This window comes from Bos grunniens, chromosome 20 (genome assembly GCF_055505025.1).
Source record: "Bos grunniens cultivar Pamir isolate PY7600 chromosome 20, Bosgru_T2T1.0, whole genome shotgun sequence".
Taxonomy (NCBI): Eukaryota; Metazoa; Chordata; class Mammalia; order Artiodactyla; family Bovidae; genus Bos; species Bos grunniens.
Window position 1 is genome coordinate 33,789,349 of NC_141184.1, and position 22,621 is coordinate 33,811,969.

Here is a 22,621-nt window from a genome sequence, read left to right on the forward strand (position 1 = left end):
GTAGTTACTCTCTGTGCTGGGCACTGTGCTGAGGCCTTTATTACATTATACCATTTAATTTTAACAACACTACCAAGAAGATACTGATCTTGCCATTTCACAGATGAGTAAACTAAGGCAAAGCATCCTACTTGGTGTCGTCTAGATGGTCAGATGTGAATTTAAACTCACTGCTGACTCAGAGGCCTGTGTGCCTGTAGCTGCCTCCCTTAGCTTCATTCCTCTTGATTGAATAAGAGGGTCTGGTTAGTATTGTTACAACTTTGTCCTCTTTTTCCAGTAATCTTGCTCAGAACACAAATTTACTGCGACTAAACCTTTCTGGGTGTTCTGGATTCTCTGAATCTGCCCTGAAGACTTTGCTGAGCAGCTGTTCCAGGTAGGAGAGATTAGAGATTTGATTTTAGAAATGTGATTTCAAACATACAGTTATCTTTCACATCAAGATAGAATCGGGTAACATTTTTAAGCTTTCCTAACTCTTTGAGCTCTTGATTTGGAGAACTCAGTACCCTTTATCATCCAAACTTTCTGTCCAAACTCAGGAGCCAAATCGATGGAAGTTTGCAAAGATTACTCGTGTCGTGATCCCTTTTATTTTTCTTTGACTTATTAAAATAAGGAAAATGTGGTAATGTGTTTATCAACAGTATGTACAAAGAGTAGCTGTTTATACCTGACTATATTGCTATATTGTCAGGCTTTTTTCCCTGTAATGTCTGTAGATCTAACTTAACAGTTTTGACTATTTATTTGTCAAAAGTTTGTTACTGCAAAATACACCAATCTGGGTGATCCCATTAAAAACATCTTTTATGCTAGGTAGTAATGTCTAATGTCCGAATATAAAGGTCACAGAGTTACAGAGATTAATAAGTGAGGGGGGACATGATTCACAGAATACCCAGTACTGTGTCTGTCCTTTTTAATATCCCTTGGTCTCTGTGCTAATAGCATCGTGCTTATTTCTCCTTAATGATCTTATACAAAAGATTACTTTTGTGTAAGAATGTTACCAATGAGATAAAATGGTAGCCCTGCATTTTCTCAGCAATGCCAGGAATGGGATGTATAATTTAGCCGTTGGACTTTTCCTTTGAAGCCCTCATTTACTTAGTTACAGAGGCCCAGTAAGATAAAGTGAATTTTTGTGATGTCGGCATCTCTTTATTGGGAATTCCTGGTACATCCTATCAGTTTTTTAAAACATCTCAAGCTCATACTGTTAGTTTTTTCCTACAACCCAAGTGGTTGAGAAAGAAAGCATAGAAGCTAGAATTTCTCCTAGTCCTGGAATGAGGTATGAGCAGGAGAGGAGAGCACTTCCCTTCTCTTCCAGAAGAGGGCAGCATTCACTAAGCCCTTGGCTCATATCCCTTGGCAGCTTTCTGGAACAAACTGGACCGAGATGGAGAAAGCAGTTTCAGGTGAGCAAATGTAGCTGCTTAGAGAAGCTGAGGTTCTATGCAGAAAATGGTAAGGAATCAATGGCCCTGCGTTTTCTTGATTTGCAGCTTTAGGCAGGGTTTCACAGAAGATTCACTCTGGGTAATGGTTTCATGCTTTCCTTGTCACCCCTGTTATGTGCAGACTGGATGAACTGAACCTCTCCTGGTGCTATGATTTCACTGAAAAGCATGTACAGATGGCCGTTGCACATGTGTCAAAGACCATCACCCAGCTGAATCTCAGCGGGTACCGAAAGAATCTGCAGAGATCAGGTAAGACCCTCTGGGCTGTTGGGCCCTTAACAACAGCAGCCCCAACAATAACAGCAGGTTTGATTTCTCGAGCATCTCCTAGGCGTGATCCTCCATAAACTGTCTCATTTAATCCAGTGTGTGTGTGTGTTCCTATTCCTGTTTTTCAGATGAGGTAACCTCTAGCTGATCAGAAGGGTCAGGTAAATGCAGACAGCTAGTGGGTTAGTGGCAAGGTTTGAATCCAGAATGCATGAGTGAAAACCTTTATACTTTAGAACAATTTATGTTTAAGCAGAAGAGCTTCTTTTATGTAACTAACTTATTTAGGTTAAAACCCCAATATAAAAATTGAGGGATGCAGTGTTTGATTAGTATTAAGCAGTGGTTCTCAACTGGGGACGGTTTTGCCTGCAAGAGGACATTTGGCAAGGTCTGGAAACATTTTTGATTGTCACAGCTATGGGGTTACTGGCATCTAGTGGGTAGAAGAAGCATCTGCCCACTAGATGCCATCTACACACTGGCTTCTAGTGGGCAGAAGCCAGGAATGCTGGTGAACAACGCACAGGACAGCAGAATAACACACAAAAAAGAATCTAGTCCTAAATGCCAATGCTGCCAAGGTTGAAAAACCCTGTAACAAACCCTCTGTGTTCATATTTATAACTTTTTTCAGTTCAGTCTAAGAGGACAGTGGGGTTTTTCAGATGAACACGGACATTTAAAATCAAGGGTGATGTGTGACAGTTAAAGTTTTTATAAGCCTGAACACTCAGTTATGTGTGCTTCGTTTTATTTGTCTAATATTGACAGAATCTTGATTTGCAAAGATAAGTACAAACGGCAAGGGTTTTCTTTAATATTGAAGTGTAGTTGTTGTACAGTAATATATAAGTTACAGGTGTAGAAGAGTGATTTACAATTTTTAAAGGTTATATGCCACTTAAAGTTGTTCTAAAATATTGGCTGTATTCCTCGTGTTGTACAATCCTTGTAGCTTATTTTATACTTAGTAGTTTGTATCTCTTAATCACCTTCCCCTTTATTGCCTTAATCCCTCTCCTCTTCCTTCTCCCCTCTGGTAACCACTCGTTTGTCCTCTGTATCTGTGAATCTGCTTCTTTTTTGTTAGATCCATTACTTTGCCTGCAAGGCAGTATTCCTGGGTTTGATTCCTGGGTCGGGAAGATCTGGAGAAGGAAATGGCAACCCCACTCCAGTATTCTTGCCTGGAGAATCCCATGAACAGAGGAGCCTGAAGGCTACAGCCCATGGGGTCGCAGGACACGACTTAGCAACTAAACCACCACTACGCATTAGTTTGTTGTCGTTTTTAGAGTCCCTGTATAAGCGATATCATATAGTAGTTGTTTTTGTCTCTTTCTTTTAATGTTTATTTTTATTTATTTATTTGGCTGTGCCAGGTCTTAGTTGGCAAGCATGCAGGATCTTTAGTTGCAATGTGCTAACTCTTAACTTGCGGCATGTGGGATCTAGTTCCCTAACCAGGGATCAAACCCGGCCACCTGCATTGGGATCATGGACTCATAGCCACTGGAGCACCAGGGAAGTCCCCTGACTTATTTCACTTAGCATATTAATAGCTTGCCCTCATGGTCTCAGGCGGCCTACACAAAGCCTCGTTAAGCCAGTGCACACCTCAGCCCTAACCTCATGTCTTGATGGTGGTATGAGCCCCTCTGAGTGTTTTTCTTATTTTTAACATACTCTAAAAGATTTGAGCCAAATATTTGCAGAATGTATCTTCTTAAAATCTAAGCAGTATTTGAAAAGTACTCCTTCAGGACATGACCTATCCCCTGTGAGTCACGTATCCGAGGCTGTAGAAGATAGGAGCAGATTCTCCTAAGTGGTCAGAGATCGGAATCCTCTGCAGGTGCTTGAACCCAGATAACAAAGTGAGGGCTTTCTTTAGAGATCTGCAAAAGCAGCAGTAGTGTTTTTCTTAACCACTCCCCTCCACACACAGTATTTCTAGTCTGCATTTTTTCCCCTTTAAACACAATTTTAAATCTGTTTGGAAGGGAGGTTCAAGAGGAAGGGGACATATGTATGCCTATGGCTGATTCATGTTGATGTAGGGCAGAAACCAATACAATATTGTAAATTAGTTATCCTCCAGTTAAAAATAAAAATTAAAAATATCTAGTTATAGTATTACATAGTCATTCTCAAATATGCCTAAAACATGTAAAAACACGAAAATCAATAATCCTACTAACATTTTGCTAGTCTTTTTTCCTGTTAAAAAGTGGCTTTTTAAAAAAATGGGACATAGAGTATGGAGTACTTTATAGTATGGTTTTATTTCAAGTAACCCCGTTTCAGTAGCTACACCACACATCATTTTCAGTGGCTATGTGATATTCCATCAGATATATTTGGAATAATTTATTGATTCATTCAGAACTTACTCAGATGATCTCCTTGTAACGAATGTTTAGAGTCTTTACAGTTTCTCCCTTTATAAACAACTGTCTTATGGACAGAAACAAACTGTTGAGTGCATTTCTAAGTGGAGTTGCCAGGCCAAGGATTAGGCTTCATTATCAAGCTTTGGATAGTTCTTGCCAAGTTGCCTTCCAAGGACTTTAAATTCCCATGAGGGAGCATCCTCTTTGCATTGAATCCCATCCGTGGTTCTTCCCTCTTCATCCCCAGGGGAAGACGGCCTTGTGTACATTTCTGCTCATACCTGAACCTCCCACTTCTTTATTCAGAGTTTTTCTGTAATGAACCAAGGTTCTGGGTGTAAGGTCGAGAAACTCAGCTGTAGGCAAGCTACTGTAAATTGTTTCCACGTTTGGCTTAAAACTCTTTTCTGTGTTCCTCTGAAAAAGAACAAATCGCCTTTCTACTCAGTTTTGGCAGGAATGATAGGTGGTAAAATCCCCTGGACACATTCAGGGTGAGGATAGGACACAGAGTAGGAGTTGAAGTGTTAGTGTCCTTAAGTATACAATGGGAATTCAAGAATTTTTAAATGGATATTTTTAACAACGGTACACGCTATTTCACTGTGTAGAAGACAATACAGATTTTGTGTTTTACCTCCAAGACCAGTGACAGACCATCTGGCTTCAGGTACCCACTCTGTCATTCACTGGGTAGCCTTGAGCAATTTGCTTAACCTTGCTGTTCCTCCATTTCTCAATAAAATGGAGATAATAGTAGTACCTTACCTCTTAGCATTAGAGTGAGCAATAAATGATGTAATACGTGTGCAAGGCGTTTAATCATTCTCGGCACGTAGTGAGAGCTCAGTGACTGTTGGCTCCTGGTGTTTATATTCCTCACCCACCCACTGTTCCACCCTTTCTGTGGAGCAGTGGCTGAGCACAGAATGAGGTTTGGAGGACCTAGCTTTGGGTCTTAGATTTACTTGGACTTCTCTAGCGAAAAATGTCTCTCTTCTAAAATGACAAGTTAGATTAGGTAGTTTCTAAGATCCCTTCTTACTCCAGTGAAATGAAGGAGACGGTGAAGAGGAATCTTGGCAGTCACTACTGGTTCCTAACTCTACCCACCAAAGAAAGACAGGACTTAAACAAGGGCTGAAGACAGAGACTAACCAGGTTCATCCCCCAAGGTTTAATTCTTTCCCAGGTGGGAAAACTGTATCTGATTGTGGATTTTGTGGTTGGCTAGTGAGATGATGGGTCACTCAGAACTATGTTGTGCAGCTCTTGAGACAAATGTCTGTTGAGCCCCTATAACGCACAAAACCCAGTTCTAAACTTGGGACATGTGGCCTTGAACAAAACAGAGAAAGTCATCCTTGTGAAGCTTACATTCTGGTGGGGAATCCAGACAATCAGCAAGGAACTAAATATGATGAAAGGAGGTGGAAACACAAGGAGGAAAAGTTTAAAGCAGGGTGCTCAGGTAGAGTGTAGCAGGAAGGGGGCTGCTTTCAGATGGAATGGCCAAAGAGAAGAGCTCCCTGAGGAAGTGAGATTTAACCACAGACCTGAAAGAGTGATACGTAGATATGTAAGGAAAGAACATTCTAGAACTAAGGACCAGCAGGTGCCTTTGGAGGAAAGCCACATATGCTACTTTATAATCAGAAAATGAATCAATAGATGTTATTTATTTTTTAAAATAGACAAACTTTATTAAATGTTTGAGATTTTTTTTTTCCTCTCCGTATGGAAGCCAGCTTGGGAGAGGGAGCGAGGAGCTCAGTGTTAGGAGATGAGATAGCTGGGGGCTTTCTTGGCCAACGCAGAAGCTCTGTTTCCCTTGTTTTCCTGGGTAAGATGGGAAGCCATTGAAGTATTTCGAACAGGAATGCAATGATCTGACTCACCTTTGAAAAGTCCCCTTGCGGAGCTGTGCCAGGGAAAGGCCGCTGGAGACTTGGTGGTCACATTTGAGGAAGTAAGAAATGATTGATTTCAGATGCATTTTGAAAGCTAACCCAAGGGGACTGGGTAACAGATGGGGTGTGGGATGTGAGGAAACGGTTTGAGTAGGACTCCCAGGGTTTGGGCCCCAGCAATCAATGAAGTTCGTACTTACTAAGATGGGGAAGACTTTGGGGAAGGAGCAGATTGAGGGGAGAAATCAAGCATTTGGTTTTAGGCATAAATGTGAGATGCTTATCACATAGCCCAGTGAGTGTGTGCAGGAGGTTGAAAATGCAAGTCTAGGATTCAAACAAGGGGATGCAGCTGGAGATGTAGCTGTGAGAAAGAAAAAAAGAACCCTCAAACAGAAATAAAATTTGCCCATTTTTTTAAAGTAAATAACACTCACTTAATGCGTTTTCTGATTGCAAAGTATCACATGGGACTTTCTTCCAAATTCTGAAAAGGTATTTGTGATCCCACCACCCTTGGTAATTGCACTTAACATTTGGATGTATTTTCTTCCAGCCTTCCAACCCCCAACCCCCTTCCTTTCTATGTGTAAATTTGTGTGTAAATATATATGTTTGTGTGTTTAAATTGAGATTATCATGCATTATATATATTTTGTTTTCAGTATACAGTGTATCCTGAGTTATTTTTTCATTTTGTAAAATGTTATTAAATAGATTTTTAATGGCTGTTATTAGCATTGTGTTCCATAGAATGGATGAAGGTTGACCTATTAAACTAACGAGGGAAGGGGGCTTTTATAACTGTCACTACAGTGAATACCTTAGTGCGTGTATGCCTCCTTGTGTTTCCACCTCCTTTCATCATATTTAGTTCCTTGCTGATTGTCGCAAAGAGACAGGAATGAAGCAACCCTATGGACTATAGGGTCCTTGGGATTCTCCAGGCAAGAATACTGGTGTGGGTTGCTTTGCCCACCTGCAGGGGATCTTTCCAACCTAGGATGGACTTGTGTGTCTTGTCTCCTGCCTTGGTAGGCAGGTTCTTTACCACTAGTACCACCTGGGATCTCTGATTACTTTTCTAAAAGTGGAATCACTGAGCCAAAGAGCAAAGTGTGTTATGCCCTGAAAACTTTTTTTTAAAAGAAAGATCAGTTCCCCCTCAAAATATGAGGTCTTCTGAAAGGCTGCATAAAATTAAATATGCACTTTTAGTGTAGGGGCACCTGCTTTATGATATTTCATCAATTCTGGGTATTGTAATAGGATTTGTTTTTCATGTCACAGCACACAAAAAAATACTTGGCATTTCTTGCTCCATTTTTATTATGTTATATTTTATGCAGTATCTTTATATTTTTTACCCATGTTCTATTTTTTTATACTCTTAATATACTATTTTTTATACTGTTAATTGCCAACATCTGCTGGATCATGGAAAAAAAAAGCAAGAGAGTTCCAGAAAATCATTTATTTCTGCTTTATTGACTATGCCAAAGCCTTTGTGTGGATCACAATAAACTGTGGAAAATTCTGAAAGAGATGGGAATAGCAGACCACCTGGCCTGCCTCTTGAGAAACCTATATGTAGGTCAGGAAGCAACAATTAGAACTGGACATGGAACAACAGACTGGTTCCAAATAGGAAAAGGAGTACGTCAAGGTTGTATATTGTCACCCTGCTTATTTAACTTCTATGCAGAGTACATCATGAGAAACGCTGGACTGGAAGAAGCACAAGCTGGAATCAAGATTGCCGGGAGAAATATCAATAACCTCAGATATGCAGATGACACCACCCTTATGGCAGAAAGTGAAGAGGAACTAAAAAGCCTCTTGATGAAAGTGAAAGAGGAGAGTGAAAAAGTTGGCTTAAAGCTCAACATTCAGAAAACGAAGATCACGGCATCTGGTCCCATCACTTCATGGGAAATAGATGGGAAAACAGTGGAAACAGTGTCAGACTTTATTTTTTTGGGGCTCCAAAATCACTGCAGATGGTGACTGCAGCCATGAAATTAAAAGACGCTTACTCCTTGGAAGGAAAGTTATGACCAACCTAGATAGCATATTCAAAAGCAGAGACATTACTTTGCCAACAAAGGTTCGTCTAGTCAAGGCTATGGTTTTTCCGGTGGTCATGTATGGATGTGAGAGTTGGACTGTGAAGAAAGGTGAGCGCCAAGGAATTGATGCTTTTGAACTGTGGTGTTGGAGAAGACTCTTGAGAGTCCCATGGACTGCAAGGAGATCCAACCAGTCCATTCTAAAGGAGATCAGTCCTAGGTGTTCTTTGGAAGGAATGATGCTAAGGCTGAAACTCCAGTACTTTGGCCACCTCATGCGAAGAGTTGACTCATTGGAAAAGACTGATGCTGGGAGGGATTGGGAGCAGGAGGAGAAGGGGATGACAGAGGCTGAGATGGCTGGATGGCATCACTGTCTCAATGGACATGAGTCTGAATGAACTCCAGGAGTTGGTGATGGACAGGGAGGCCTGGCATGCTGCGATTCATGGGGTCACAAAGAGTCGGACATGACTGAGCGACTGAACTGAACTGAACTGAACTGCCTTATGATCCAGCAATCCCACTGCTGGGCATACACACTGAGGAAACCAGAAGGGAAAGAGACGTGTACCCCAATGTTCATCGCAGCACTGTTTATAATAGCCAGGACATGGAAGCAACCTAGATGCCCATCAGCAGATGAATGGATAAGAAAGCTGTGGTACATATACACAATGGAGTATTACTCAGCCATTAAAAAGAATACATTTGAATCAGTTCTAATGAGATGGATGAAACTGGAACCTATTACACAGAGTGAAGTAAGCCAGAAAGAAAAACACCAATACAGTATACTAACGCATATATATGGAATTTAGAAAGATGGTAACAATAACCCTGTATATGAGACAGCAAAGGAGACACTGATGTATAGAACAGTCTTTTGGACTCTGTGGGAGAGGGCGAGGGTGGGATGATTTGGGAGAATGGCATTGAAACATGTATAATATATATGAAACGAGTCGCCAGTCCAGGTTCGATGCACGATACTGGATGATTGGGGCTGGTGCACTGGGACGACCCTGTTGGACTCTGTGGGAGAGGGCGAGGGTGGAATGATTTGGGAGAATGGCATTGAAACGTATAATATATATGAAACGAGTCGCCAGTCCAGGTTCGATGCACGATACTGGATGATTGGGGCTGGTGCACTGGGACGACCCTGAGGGAGGGTATGGGGAGGGAGGAGGGAGGAGGGTTCAGGATGGGGAACACAGGTATACCTGTGGCAGATTCATTTTGATATTTGGCAAAACTAATACAATATTGTAAAGTTTAAAGATAAAATAAAATTTAAAAAAAAAACATTAACTCTATTGGAAACATTTATTCCCAGTTTTCTGATACCACTTTATTTCTGCTTGTATTCTGTTTTGTTTTAACATGGTAGAGTTTTTAAAGATTTATGTAGTAAATTATCATTGTCTCCTTTTTGTTTTTTTTTTTTCTTTATGTTTAGAAACTCCTTACTGATCCCAAGATCCACTGAATAAATTATTCATTTTTGCATTTGGACGTTTTTAATAACGTGGAATTAATTTGGATATTTTATTTGAGTTGAAGTTAATTTTCTCTAGTTGTAGTAGCCATATTATTTTTTAATAATCTATGATGTTCCTCCACTGGTTTGGAGTGCTACTTTTTGATATTTGTGTATATATATTGTGCTATTTGATTTTGCTTTTTGCTGTTGTGAACTGGACTTCCCCCTACCTCTTTTCATCTAGCTATTGCTGGCACATAGGTAAGCTATGGAGTTTCTTATCCAGTCATTTTACACAATTAGTTCTCTTACTATTGCTAGTAGTTTTTCAGATGATTTCTTGTGTTTCCTGGGTAGAAAGTCTTACATGGCAAGATGATAATTTTTTTTTTCTAATAGTGAATAACTCTAATTGCACTACTCTGAATTTCCAGCACAATGTGAAATGTATGGACAGCAAGTATCCTTGTGTGATTCCTCATTTGATAGTGACCATCTTTTTATTTATTTATTTATTTTGCTAGATGTCTCTACCTTAGTTGGAAGATGTCCCAATCTTGTCCACCTAGACTTAAGGTATGTTTTTATTTTTTTTTTAAACAAAAAAATTTTAATGAAAATTCATGATTTTTTATTGAACAAGGAAAGAATCTTACTTTGTTGAATTGAAGGAACTGAATGAATGATAAGCTGTTCCTATCTTCATCTGGGATTGATGGATAGATTTTTAATTTTTTCTTCTGTTTTGTTACAGCGATAGTGTCATGCTGAAAAATGACTGCTTTCCAGAATTTTACCAACTCAACTACCTCCAACACCTGTCACTCAGTCGGTGCTATGACATAATACCTGAAACTTTACTGTGAGTACTCTTGTTTCTTAAAATGAGCAGAGGGCAGGGGCCAAAAGAGATGTCACTTGGTGTTAAAATCCGTTATTATTAACAGCAGATGTTTAAAGCTTAAACATCAAATTAATGTATCACAAACTAGTTAGGAAGGACTAGCAAAATAGAAGTACCAAGGCAAAATGTTTTGCTTAAAACGTCTGGTAAAGTTGAGTTGATTGAGGTAGTTTACTAAACATTTATTTGGCTGTGAACTGGTCTAAATATTAGAATACTGTTCAAGTACTTGAGGAGAACTTAGAAAAGCAGAAGACAGCCTTTAGTCTCAGGAAGCTCAGAGTATAACAGGAGGAGGCAGACCATGTGTGTATATGTGTTTCTGAAATTTTTCAGATCAACTAGTTAAGTCCAAAAACCTTCATCTGAGCTTAAAGGGAAAGTTCTACAGTCTCCTAGTGGTGTCTGTCCCAGAGGCCAAGGAATGGGGAAAAATAAAAATATGTAAGTAGTAAATATTATAAGAGTGATGTTCTCTTTGAGGAGGAGGGAGATTAAGATCCAGAAGAGTGAAGTAAAAGCTTACTTACCCAAAGCTGAATAGTGAGTTACTGACTGAACTGGATGTATGTCTCAGATCTCCTGGACACGTGCAGAATAGTCTATATCTAATCTGGTAGCTCTTTTAGGGGTTGATTTTGTACTGCTCAGCAACTTCCACAAAATCAAAGCAATGCTAACAAAAGAGAAATCGGATCCATCTTGCTTTTAAGAAGTGCCATACCCAAGTCATCCTAGGAATATCATCTCTTTAGCTTGAAGAAGTTTTCCTATATTTCAAAGGGCTGCAGAGTTTTTCCTCATGTCATATATAAGTGTATAGCAATTTTATTAGAAACTACAAGGAGTCAGTATCTTGGATTTGGCCTGGTGTCCTTCTTCCTCATCGCCTAAATGACCCTGCTGACCTTGTTTACGCTCACTACCCACATGAAGGTAATCAAGCTGATTCCTACCAAAGAAGGGTGTTGAATTTGAGCACAGAATTTATGCAGTCCTCAAATTACTAGTTTGGGTCTTGTAAGTTAGTTTCAAGTATTAATGAATACAGAAAACGAACTTATGGGTGCCAGGGGTAAAGGATAGTTAGGGACTTTGGGAAGGTCATGTACACACTACTATATTTAAAATGGATAACCAACAAGGACCTTTTGTATAGCACAGGGAACTCTGCTCAGTGTTATGTGCCAGGCTGGATGGCAGGAGGGTTTGGGGGAGAATGGATACATGTATATGTGTGGCTGAGTCCCTTTGCTGTTCACCTGAAACTGTTACACCACAATATTGTTAATCAGCTATACCCCAATACAAAAGAAAAAGTTTAAAGTTTGGAACAAAAAAGAAAAAAAGAATTAATGAATATAGCAGCAGCCAGGACATGGAAGCGATGATGAATCAGCAGATGAATGGATAAAGAAGATGTGGTACATATGTACAGTTGACTGTTACTCAGCCATAAAAAAGAATGAAATAGTGCCATTTGCAGCAACATGGATGGACACAGAGATTATCACACTAAGTAAATCAGAGAAAGACAAATATCATATCACATATATGTAGAATCTAAAAAAATAATACAACTGAACTTATCTACAGAATAGGAACAGACTCACAGACATTGAAAACAAGCTTATGGCTATCAAAGGGGAAAGGGTGGAGGGAGAGGGATAAATTAGGAGTTTGAGATTAACAGATATACACTACATATATAAAACAGATCAACAACAAGGACTTACCTGTATAGCAACGGGGAACTGTATTCAGTTTCTTATAGTAACCTGTAATGGAAAAGAATCTGAAAATGAAATATGTATGTGTATGTGTGTATATATATATATGTACATATACATGTATATATAGCTGAATTAGTTTGCTGTACACCAAAAACTAACACAACATTAAAAATGAACTATGTTGCAATTTAAAGAAAAAGAATTAAAAAGAATGAATAGATCAGACACTTCAGCTATATAGAGTTAACTCATAGAATTAGGGAATCCAGTAATTAACGTCTTTAATAAAGCACTGTAGTTAATCCTTAGGGCTCAGGGTCTCAGCTGGTGTCTCATTTGGAAAAGCACTGCATAGAAGAGATGCCAATATTTAGTTGCAGGGCTCTCGGATGTTGGTGGAGAAGGCGATGGCACCCCACTCCAGTACTCTCACCTGGAAAATCCCATGGATGGAGGAGCCTGGTGGGCTGCAGCCCATGGGGTCGCAAAGAGTTGGACACGACTGAGCGACTTCCCTTTCACTTTTCACTTTCATGCATTGGAGAAGGAAATGACAACCCACTCCAGTATTCTTGTCTGGAGAATCCCAGGCACGGGGGAGCCTGGTGGGCTGCCGTCTATGGGGTCACACAGAGTCGGACACGACTGAAGTGACTTAGCAGCAGCAGCAGCAGATGTTGGGACCTAAATTCATATACATGCAACTCTTATTAAAATCCCCTGCCACTTGAATTTTCTAGCATCCAGAACTCCTAGGAGCCTGGAGAGTCTAACCTGAAAAGGTTTCTCTGTTAACAGTTGTTTCCCACCCTTGCCATTTGAGCTTTAGCTGCATTGTCTGTGCAGCTCCCTTGGGAGTACACTGATCATTCTTTTCTGCTTGTTTTTCTCAAGAGAATCTACTTCTGTGTCTTACTTTTGTTCTTTCTCTCCAAAGAGTAAGAAGTTAAGCAGGAAATACCTATTCACTTGAGCAGAGGCTAAGGGGAGGCTGTGAGCCTTCATATTTTTATATTTATATCCATTGGGATGATAATACTTGCACAGTCATCTGCAGGCAGTGTGACTTGACGGGTCAGAGCATGGATCTGAAGTCACAGACCCAGGTGCGAACCCTGACTGCACTGTAACCAATTTGTCTAAACATTACCTTGAAATAAGGGAAGCAGAGGTATCAGTTTAGTAACAAGTCAGACCATCAGAATACAGTGAAAACAGACAGAAGAAAGATGCTGTCCTTGAACCTTAAGGTAAAAAGAGTATGTTTCTTAAGACATAAAGTGAACAGTATACTGGTTTACCTTGTGAATTCATTAAGATGAGTTTGCTGGTACCCTATCCTTAAACATTTCTCCAGGTAAAATGTATATGAAATGCATAGTAAGAGTTCTAGGATCTTCAATAATTTCCAGAAAGCTATTTATGCTAAAAATTTTTCATTTCTTAGAAGTGGTAACATAAAATTTGAGTGTCTTTCTTTTGTACTGATAATGCTTTGAAATACTTAGCAAACTAGATATTTTATCCTCAGGACACACCCTCCTTCTATTTATTCCCTTCCTTATTAATTGGTCTGATTTCTCTTGTATTTCTCATTAATGGAAAAAACTGAAGCTGGAGATAGTAATCTGAGATTAAGAGAAACTAAAGAAATAATAATACTTGCAGGAGAATTTTAAGTTGAGGAATTTAAGGTTTTATAAGGAGAATAAGATTGCTGGGAGAAATATCAACAATAGATATGCAGATGATACCTCCGTAATGGCAGAAAGTGAAGAGGAACAGAAGAGCTCCCAATGAGGGTGGAAGAGGAAAGTGTAAGAGAGGAGAGTGGCTTAAAACTCAACATTCAAAAGATGACGGCATCCAGTCCCATCACTTCATGGCAAGTAGTTGGGGAAACGATGAAAACGGTGACAGATTTTATTTTCTTGGGCCCCAAAATCACTGCAGATGGTGACTGCAGCCGTGAAATTAAAAGATGCTTGCTCCTTAGAAGAAAAGCTATGACAAACCTAGACAGAGTATTAAAAGGCAGAGACGTCACTTTGCCAACAAAGGTCAATCTAGTCAAAGCTATGGTTTTTCCAGTAGTCATGTATGAATATCAGAGTTGGACCCTAAAGAAAGCTGAGCACCGAAGAATTGATGCTTTTGAACTGTGGTGTTGGAGAAGACTCTTGAGTCCCTTGGACAGCAAGGAGATCAAACCAGTCCGTCCTAAAGGAAACCAACCCTGAATATTGGAAGGACTTATGCCGAAGCTGAAACTCCAATACTTTGGTCACCTGATGCGAAGGGTCAACTCACCGGAAAAGACCCTGATGCTGGGAAAGATTGGGGGAGGAGAGAAAGGGGTGACAGAGAACGAGATGGTTGGATGGTATCACCTGACTCAGTGGACGTGAGTTTGAGCAGACTCTGGGAGACAGTGAAGGAAGGGAAGCCTGGCGTGCTTCCAGGCTCATGGGGTCTCAAAGAGTGGAACACGACTTAGCGACTGAACAGTGAACAGCAAAGGAGTGAACCTGGTCAAACAGTTTATAAATACCTTTTCTTTACTAACTAAATAGAGACACTTAAGACATCAGTGTCATTTTATACTGAAGTTAGAAATAATGACTCTCAGACTATTCGTTTCTATTTACTCTCCTTTAGTTTACTTTTCAGTCTCTTCCATGAAGTTTTCAAAGAGATACTTGGGTACATTCTCTGCTGTGCTGTAGGTGATACACATACAAGAGGCTTGTTTTGGGGGGGTGGGGGGTCTCCTTAAAATCTTAAAGACTTCCTGGTTTTATTGGCTTGGGAATGGTCATTCATCCACCATCTATCATATTCTGCTCACTCCTTTCTCACATGTAACACCTGAGTGTCTTCTAAGTGTCTAATATAATTTCCTTCCTCACCAAGGCTTTTACAAAGTGCTGTTGTGAAAACATTTGCTTTTCTGTTGTCTGCCATCCCTCTTCACTCCCACCTCTAGTTTCTTGTTTTAAATACTCTCCACTGCAGAATGTCTTACAACTTGGCTAATCTAGAGATCCCAGAATCTGGATTCTCATGGATATTACAAAGTTCTCATATACTCAGATTTTATATAAGAGAAATTTAAGATTGGGCCAGATTGCTATCATCTTCAGTGACGGTAAGTATAAACATCTGTATATGCTGACATCTCCTTATACTCTTGTTTCCATTTCAGAGATTAGCTTACTTTATGAACAATAGCAATTTGTTCTTGCTGATTTTCTTTTACATCCAGATCTAACTGCCCCCTTAGGAACACCAAGCATGTTTATTTCATTTGGTTAGTACTTTTATTTTCTAAATTACCCTTCCTCTTGTATTCAACCAGTATATGTTAACATCTGTGGTGTTTAAAACTCTCCTAAATGTAGAATAAATACACTTAGATGGGGAGTGAGAGCAGGAGTAGTATGGAAGGTCTTAAGGCGAGTAGATGGTTTGAGTTCTGTAAACGTGAGGGAGGCATCATCGATTTCAAACAGGGGAAGGACTTAATCTGAGCTAGGCTTTATAAGGATGGCCTTGGTCATTGGTATATACACTAAGCTGAAAGGAGGAAAGGTTAGGGGCAAGCTGACAATTACTCTAAGGAAGGTTTATTTTTTAAGTAATTATTGACAGTATGAAAATATAAAGGATGCTTCTTATTCTAGGGAATTGATTTTCTCATTGATCTGCCGTGGGATTTTGTTGAAACTCCAAACTAAATATTCCCTTTCCTGAGACTTTGGACTGTGTGTCCCAACCTGGAGTAAATATAGATCAGAGAGATGAATTTCTAAGCCTGTAGACCTAGGTTAAGAAAAAAGAATCATTACCAAAGCATATTTGCTTTGGGAAAACAGGATCCCTTTTTTGTGGACCAGAATTTCACTGTTGACATAGTTCAGTTCAGTTCAGTTCAGTTGCTCAGTCATGTCCAACTCTTTGCGACCCCATGAATCGCAGCACGCCAGGCCTCCCTGTCCATCACCAACTCCCAGAGTTCACTCAGACTCACATCCATCGAGTCAGTGATGCCATCCAGCCATCTCATCCTCTGTCGTCCCCTTCTCCTCCTGCCCCCAATCCCTCCCAGCATCAGAGTCTTTTCCAATGAGTCAACTCTTCGCATGAGGTGGCCAAAGTACTGGAGTGTCAGCTTTAGCATCATTCCTTCCAAAGAAATCCCAGGGCTAATCTCCTTCAGAATGGACTGGTTGGATCTCCTTGCAATCCAAGGGACTCTCGGTTTCACTTAATGTGAAATACCTAGGAAGATAACTGGCTTCCGTGTGTCAGAAAGAAAAAAAGGGAATATGTAGAGAAGTAAAATGTTTATTGTGTCTATCTGCACCTGACACACAACCTTAAAATAGTATCATGAAGTCACCGTTAGGTTTCATCATATGTAATGGACTTGTTGACTATTAACCACTACTTGGAAGTCACTAACTCTGCTCACATCTCCTTTCAAGTGGGCAGGCCTTGTTCAAATAAAGATCAAGTCCATATCCTTAAGTTGCATGTAACCTTTCGTGACTCCAGCTTATGCCATAGTAAAACATTTACTTTTCCCATCACTAGCTTGCTGGCTTCCCCTCCCAACACAGTGACATTTTTCAATATAAACCAAGAGTAGGGGCGGGGGGTGGGAGGGGAGGAGGAATATAAACCAAGAATGGAGAAAGAAAGAAAATATGTTTGGATTTTAAATAAACCTAGGAGTTTTTTGGTTATTAGAAATTCAACGAAATGCACTAATGTGTTTCCTAAGGCCGTATTGCCCAAGCTGTGGCCTGTGCTTTGTGGTTTGATTCACCTTTGCTGTTCCCTCGAATCATTGATTGCAAATTATGTCTTCAGTTTGTATCGTATAAAATATGATATAGTGTGTAAAAATTGGATCATGTAACTCTAGTGGCAGTTACCATAGATACTGCTACTCTGAAAGTCTCTCTTTTCCTTTCCAGTGAACTTGGAGAAATTCCCACATTAAAAACACTACAAGTCTTTGGAATCGTACCAGACGGTACCCTTCAATTGTTAAAGGAAGCCCTCCCTCATCTACAGATTAATTGCTCCCATTTCACCACCATCGCCAGGCCGACCATTGGCAACAAGAAGAACCAAGAGATATGGGGCATCAAATGCCGACTGTCACTGGAGAAGCCCAGTTGCCTATGAATCCTCTATTGCAAGATGGTGTCTCCTCTTTTCTTTGAACAGGGAAAGTAAGCAGGAAGCCCAATTGTGGAGAGCTCAGCTATTTTTATTCATGGTTTTCCATTGCCTTCCTTCTACAAGTATATTAGAGAACCATTGGAGACAGAAAACTATGAAGTGTTGCTTTTTAGAACTGACTATGAAAGCTTTTATCACTGCTATACCCTTAAGAGCCTCAGCTCTACGCTTTTTGAAATTTTAGGGAGAGTGAGCCTATAATTTCAAGATACCTTAAATAGCAAAATTTGAACCACGTCTTCCAAGTGCCATTCTTCATAAATCTATTTAGAATCAAGCTTAAAAATCGCCACCAGCAAATCATTTTCATAGCCGATACGGCAACTGAACATTCTTCTATTTAATTTTTCAGCACTGCTTTATTATAAGACATAGGTTGCAAAAAATAATAAGCTATTTGTATTGTAAGCTGAAAAGAATGAGAATCATAGAGTAGATCTGCAGCAATCTCTTCTGAGGATGGCAAGAAAAATAGACATTTCAACTGCGCCTTTAGATTTGCAGTCAGGTTGATGGAAACAAATAGCCCCAGGTCATTCACCTTAAAACCTAAATAAAGAAACAGTTGGCCAACCAGAGGTGTAGAATTGGTATAGAATGTAAAGGCTCAAGAGACAGTTTTCTATGACAGTTAACCTGGGGTATCCTCTAATGCACATTAATGAAGTCTCCTTTATGTACAGTTGGGAAGGTCCCCTGGAGGAGGAAATGGCAACCCACTCCAGTATTTTTGCCTAGAGAATCCCATGGACAGAGGAGCCTGGCGGGCTACAGTCCATGGGGTCGCAAAAAGTCGAACACGACTGAGCGACTACTTTTATTTCCTTTATGTACTGTGTTCGCAGCGTTCTGAATTAGCTGAGGAAATTGAATTGTGGAGTTCTGACTTTATGATCAAATTATGTTAACGTGGGTTCTTTAGCTTTTAAGATGACTTTGTTTTAGAGAGGTAGGAACCAGTCATTCTTTGATTCTTGAAATGTTGGATGGAATCCTGAACCGCAGATGCCTGCGTTTTCCTTTTTGCTAAGGTTCTCAGTTATTTTTACTCTGGAATCAAGTATTTTAAATTGTCTTTTTTTTTATTTTATTTTAATGGCCTCTCACAATGATTGTTTCTAGCAACCTGTTTTATAAAGTTCTGGACCTGGAGTTCCCTAAGAACTGCATGTTCCTTTCAATTAGGAATATACACTAGAAGAAGGTGTATGTTCCATGCAGTTTCAGAGCAATAAGCACAGCTGGCACATGCATAAAAGTTAAGACTTGGGTGCTGAACCTTTTGATAGCATCAGTGATTTTTTTTTTTAATGATACATAGAAGCAAAAGGACTAAATTCTACTTAAAAAAAAAAAAAACACTAACTTCTTGTTTAAATCAATGACCTTCCCATATATTCAAAATGGAGCAAAAAGCCCAAACTCATCATTTCTATTAACATTGCTTTTTTTTAAAAATCAGATCTTTGAAATGTTATAAACAATGGTATGAAGTGCCCTTATCTGCTCAAACCTAAGGAAGAACATTTTTATAAAGTAGTGTTACACAGGAAATGATTAGGTTTCAATTTTGTAGTAGTTTAAAAGTGCTACATACTACTTGAAATTATTGTTTACAGATTAGTGACACGGGCTGGAGGGAGGATCCGGTTGGCCTCTTATTTCCGGATACCCTCACACATACAGTACTTCGAAACTCAAGTCCAGCCATAAGCTATTTTGCTAACACGTCAGAGTAATCTGTATTTTTGTATGTGATTTCTACTTTTATAGATTTGTTTTAAAATAAAACATTTTTATAAAAATGAATACTTCAGCTAAGTTGTATTCCTTTTTTCTTTCTCTATTTTTCTTAAGCACTCTGGTTAAAACGAGCATTAGGTATGGTGTGAGATTTCTCTCAGCCCTCTGAATGGGTGTGTGTGCTAAGTCGTGTCCTACTCTTGCAACCCCATGTACTGTAGCCCACCAGGTTCCTCTGTCCATGGGATTTCCCAGGTAAAAATATTGGAGAGGGCTGCCATTTCCTTCTGCAGGAGATCTTCCTGACCCAGGGATCAAACCTGCATCTTCTGCATTGCTGCTGCTGCTAAGTCGCTTCAGTCGTGTCCGACTCTGTGCAACCCCATAGACAGCAGCCCATCAGGCTCCCCTGTCCCTGGGATTCTCCAGGCAAGAACACTGGAGTGGGTTGCCATTTCCTTCTTCAATGCAGGAAAGTGAAAAGTGAAAGTGAAGTCGCTCAGTCATGTCCAACTCTTCGCGACCCCATGGACTGTAGCCTACCAGGCTCCTCCGTCCATGGGATTTTCCAGGCAAGAGTACTGGAGTGGGGTGCCATTGCCTTCTCTGGATCTGCATTGCAGGCAGATTCCTTATCACAGCCACCAGGGAGGCCCCAACCCTCTGAACAAAGCACTTTAAAGCAAGCCATAACATGATCCCTTTTGTCCCATCTACTTCATGTGTTGTCAAAATGTTTATAATTCTTTGACAAGGTACTAAATCAGGCTTGTTACGGTTAAAGTGCTTCTTAAAGTATTAACATTTTATAAGATGTGAAATTAAGTGATAAGTACTATCAAAGTATCAAGTACTATCGATAAAAATCTGCTCATAGCACTTTTTAAATACAGACTTGATCAGCTTATACTGTGCATTTTATTCTCATTAGCAAATTGTTTGAATAGTTTACCCTATATCCAGAGATCTTCTAGGAATTAACTCCTTTTGAACACAAATAGAATGGTGATGCTTCCTGAATATTACCCAGTTTTTTGCTTCCTTTTTAATATCAATACCATGCTTCCTTTTTTGTTATCAAAAATGTCAAATGCAGAAGGTAAAGATGATGAATTTCATTTTCTGCTTCCAAAGGTCATTAACTCATGACCAATCTCATTTCACCCTTCTCTCCCATCCCATGGACATCACATGCTCACAAGATCATTTTTGAGGCAAAACCAAGACCCATGACTTCATGAATAGTTCAGTATATACCTCTGAAAGATATTCTTCTGATTTAATTCTAAAACATTAAATATCAAGATGATGTTGAAAGTTCCCTAGCTATGTAAAAACTTTTCTTACATAGATTTGTTTTGCTCAGGCTCCAAACACGGATCATACTTTGCATTTAGTTGACATTGACATTTTCTTAGTCTCTTAATCTTAGTGTTCCTCTTCTTTACTATCCTTACACTTTACATATGGAAGAAACTAGGTTGCTTGTCCAGTGTTGCCCATTCTGGATTTTACTGATGTGATCCATCCCTGGAATAGTATTTAACAGGTTCATGTGTCCCCTATTTCCATAAACTGGTAGATCTAGCCGCAAAAAGCTAGCCAAGAGTGAGTTTGCCACCCAAGAGACACTGGTAACATGTGAAAACTGCTTTGGTTGTCACAAGTGGAGAGGAGCTATTGGCCTCCAGCAGGTACATACCAAGGATGCTGCTAACCATCCCACAATAGCTAGGACAGCTCCCCACAATAAAGAACCATCTGATCCAAAACCTCAGTGCCAGTGTTGAGAGACCCTGATCTATAGGCTTAGTTTGTCAAGGTTTTTTTGAACATCATAGCAAGGAGACAGGATAGGTGCTATTACTGTCTTCCTTCAAGAGGCACACACCATATGCCTTTCATTCTTCTTGTGAATCAAGATTGCCAGGAGAAATATCTATAACCTCAGATATGCAGATGATATCACTAATGGCAGAAAATGAAGAACTAAAGAACCTCTTGATGAGTGTGAAAGAGGAGAGTGAAAAGGCTGACTTAAAACTCAACATTCAGAAAACAAGATCATGGCATCTGTTCCATCACTTCATGGCAAATGGAGAAAAAGCAGCAGTGACAGATTTTATTTTCTTGGGCTTCAAAATGACTGCAGATGGTGACTGCAGCCATGAATTAAAAGATGATTGCTCTTTGGAAGGAAAGCTATGACAAAAACTAGACAGCATATTCAAAAGAAGACATCACTTTGCTAACAAATGTCTATACAGTCAAAGCTATGGATTTTCCAGGAGTCATTATGGACTTGAGAGTTGGACCATAAAGAAGGCTGAGTGTTGAAGAACTGATGCTTTCAAACTGTGGTGTTAGAGAAGACTCTTGAGAGCCCCTTTGGACAGCAAGGAGATCAAACCAGTCAATCCTAAAGGAAATCAGCCCTGAATATTCATTGGAAGGACTGATGCTAAAGCTCCAGTACTTTGGCCACCTAATGCAAAGAGCTGACTCATTGTAAAAACCCTGATGCTGGGAAAGACTTAAGGCAAAAGAAGAGGGCAGCAGAGGATGAGATGGTTAGATAGCATCACTGACTCAATGGACATGAGCTTGAGCAAACTCCGGGAGACAGTGAAGTCTGGTGTGTTGTAGTCCATGGGGTCACAAGGAGTTGGACATGACCCAAGAGACTGAACAACAAGTGTTAACAGTCTGCCTGTGGCTCTTGATTCCTCTTCTATACCCTAGTTGCAAGTTCCCAAGATTATTAGGCAAACTCTAGCCAAATGCAAAATATTTATTTCTGGATAAAGTGACTGTGTCCCTTCTATCATGGTGAACTTAACTACAATCCAACATTGACTAATGATCTACAGTGTAGAGGACAGGGCAAGGTCTAGAACAGGAGGAAAGACACTAAATAGTCCAGGAAAACTGGAAACACCTTTCCACTGGATAACCTAACCTTGGAACAAACAGAAGGCAACCTTCTCTCTCGTTACCTCTCCTCTCCCCATCCCCACCTGGCCAAAGGTCCCAGAAAGTCAAAAAGCTCTCTCCACCAAGACGCTAACTCCTTATACAGGTTGAAACCCTAAAGCCTAAACTCATTTTATGGATTTGTTTTGCTCTAGTGTTTGAGTTACTTTTTAGTGAATCTAAATATCAAGATACTGATATTTTGGTATTCCTTAAACCAAATATCAAAATATCTACCTTGTACATTTGAGCAGTAAAATCACTATATTTAAGGTCTTCAGATGGAAGGGGCTGTGACTGATGAGAGACTAGAAGGCAGACTTTTTTCCATAGACACACATTTTAAAATTAACAGGCACACTGGAATTGATCATATCCCAACCATTACCATGATTTCATGTTGTATTTTTTA

The 22,621-nt window shown here is 39.8% G+C and overlaps 1 protein-coding gene and 1 long non-coding RNA gene across 15 annotated transcripts in view; one reads left to right on the plus strand and one right to left on the minus strand.

Annotated features, from left to right (window-relative positions):
* The window catches only part of SKP2 (S-phase kinase associated protein 2), a 39,416-nt gene extending 20,114 nt beyond the window's left edge, over nucleotides 1-19,302 (plus strand). For 10 of the 14 annotated variants that reach the window (XM_086361441.1, XM_086361443.1, XM_086361445.1 and 7 more), the window contains 5 exons: nucleotides 281-379; nucleotides 1,591-1,721; nucleotides 10,128-10,179; nucleotides 10,358-10,465; nucleotides 17,223-19,302. In XM_086361441.1, the coding sequence (XP_086217567.1) occupies nucleotides 281-379; nucleotides 1,591-1,721; nucleotides 10,128-10,179; nucleotides 10,358-10,465; nucleotides 17,223-17,436 (604 nt within the window). In that variant the 3' untranslated portion in view covers nucleotides 17,437-19,302. Of the gene's footprint in view, nucleotides 1-280; nucleotides 380-1,384; nucleotides 1,428-1,590; nucleotides 1,722-10,127; nucleotides 10,180-10,357; nucleotides 10,466-10,843; nucleotides 10,952-17,222 lie in introns of all 14 variants that reach the window. The other 4 variants (XR_015148656.1, XR_015148655.1, XR_015148657.1 and 1 more) reach the window with 2 other exon arrangements.
* Nucleotides 4,012-12,287, minus strand: LOC147350226 (uncharacterized). Its single transcript, XR_015148661.1, has 2 exons — nucleotides 12,244-12,287; nucleotides 4,012-4,451 (listed from the first exon to the last, which is right to left on the minus strand). It is a non-coding gene; the product is annotated as an uncharacterized LOC147350226 (long non-coding RNA).
* Nucleotides 19,303-22,621: the final 3,319 nt, after the last annotated feature.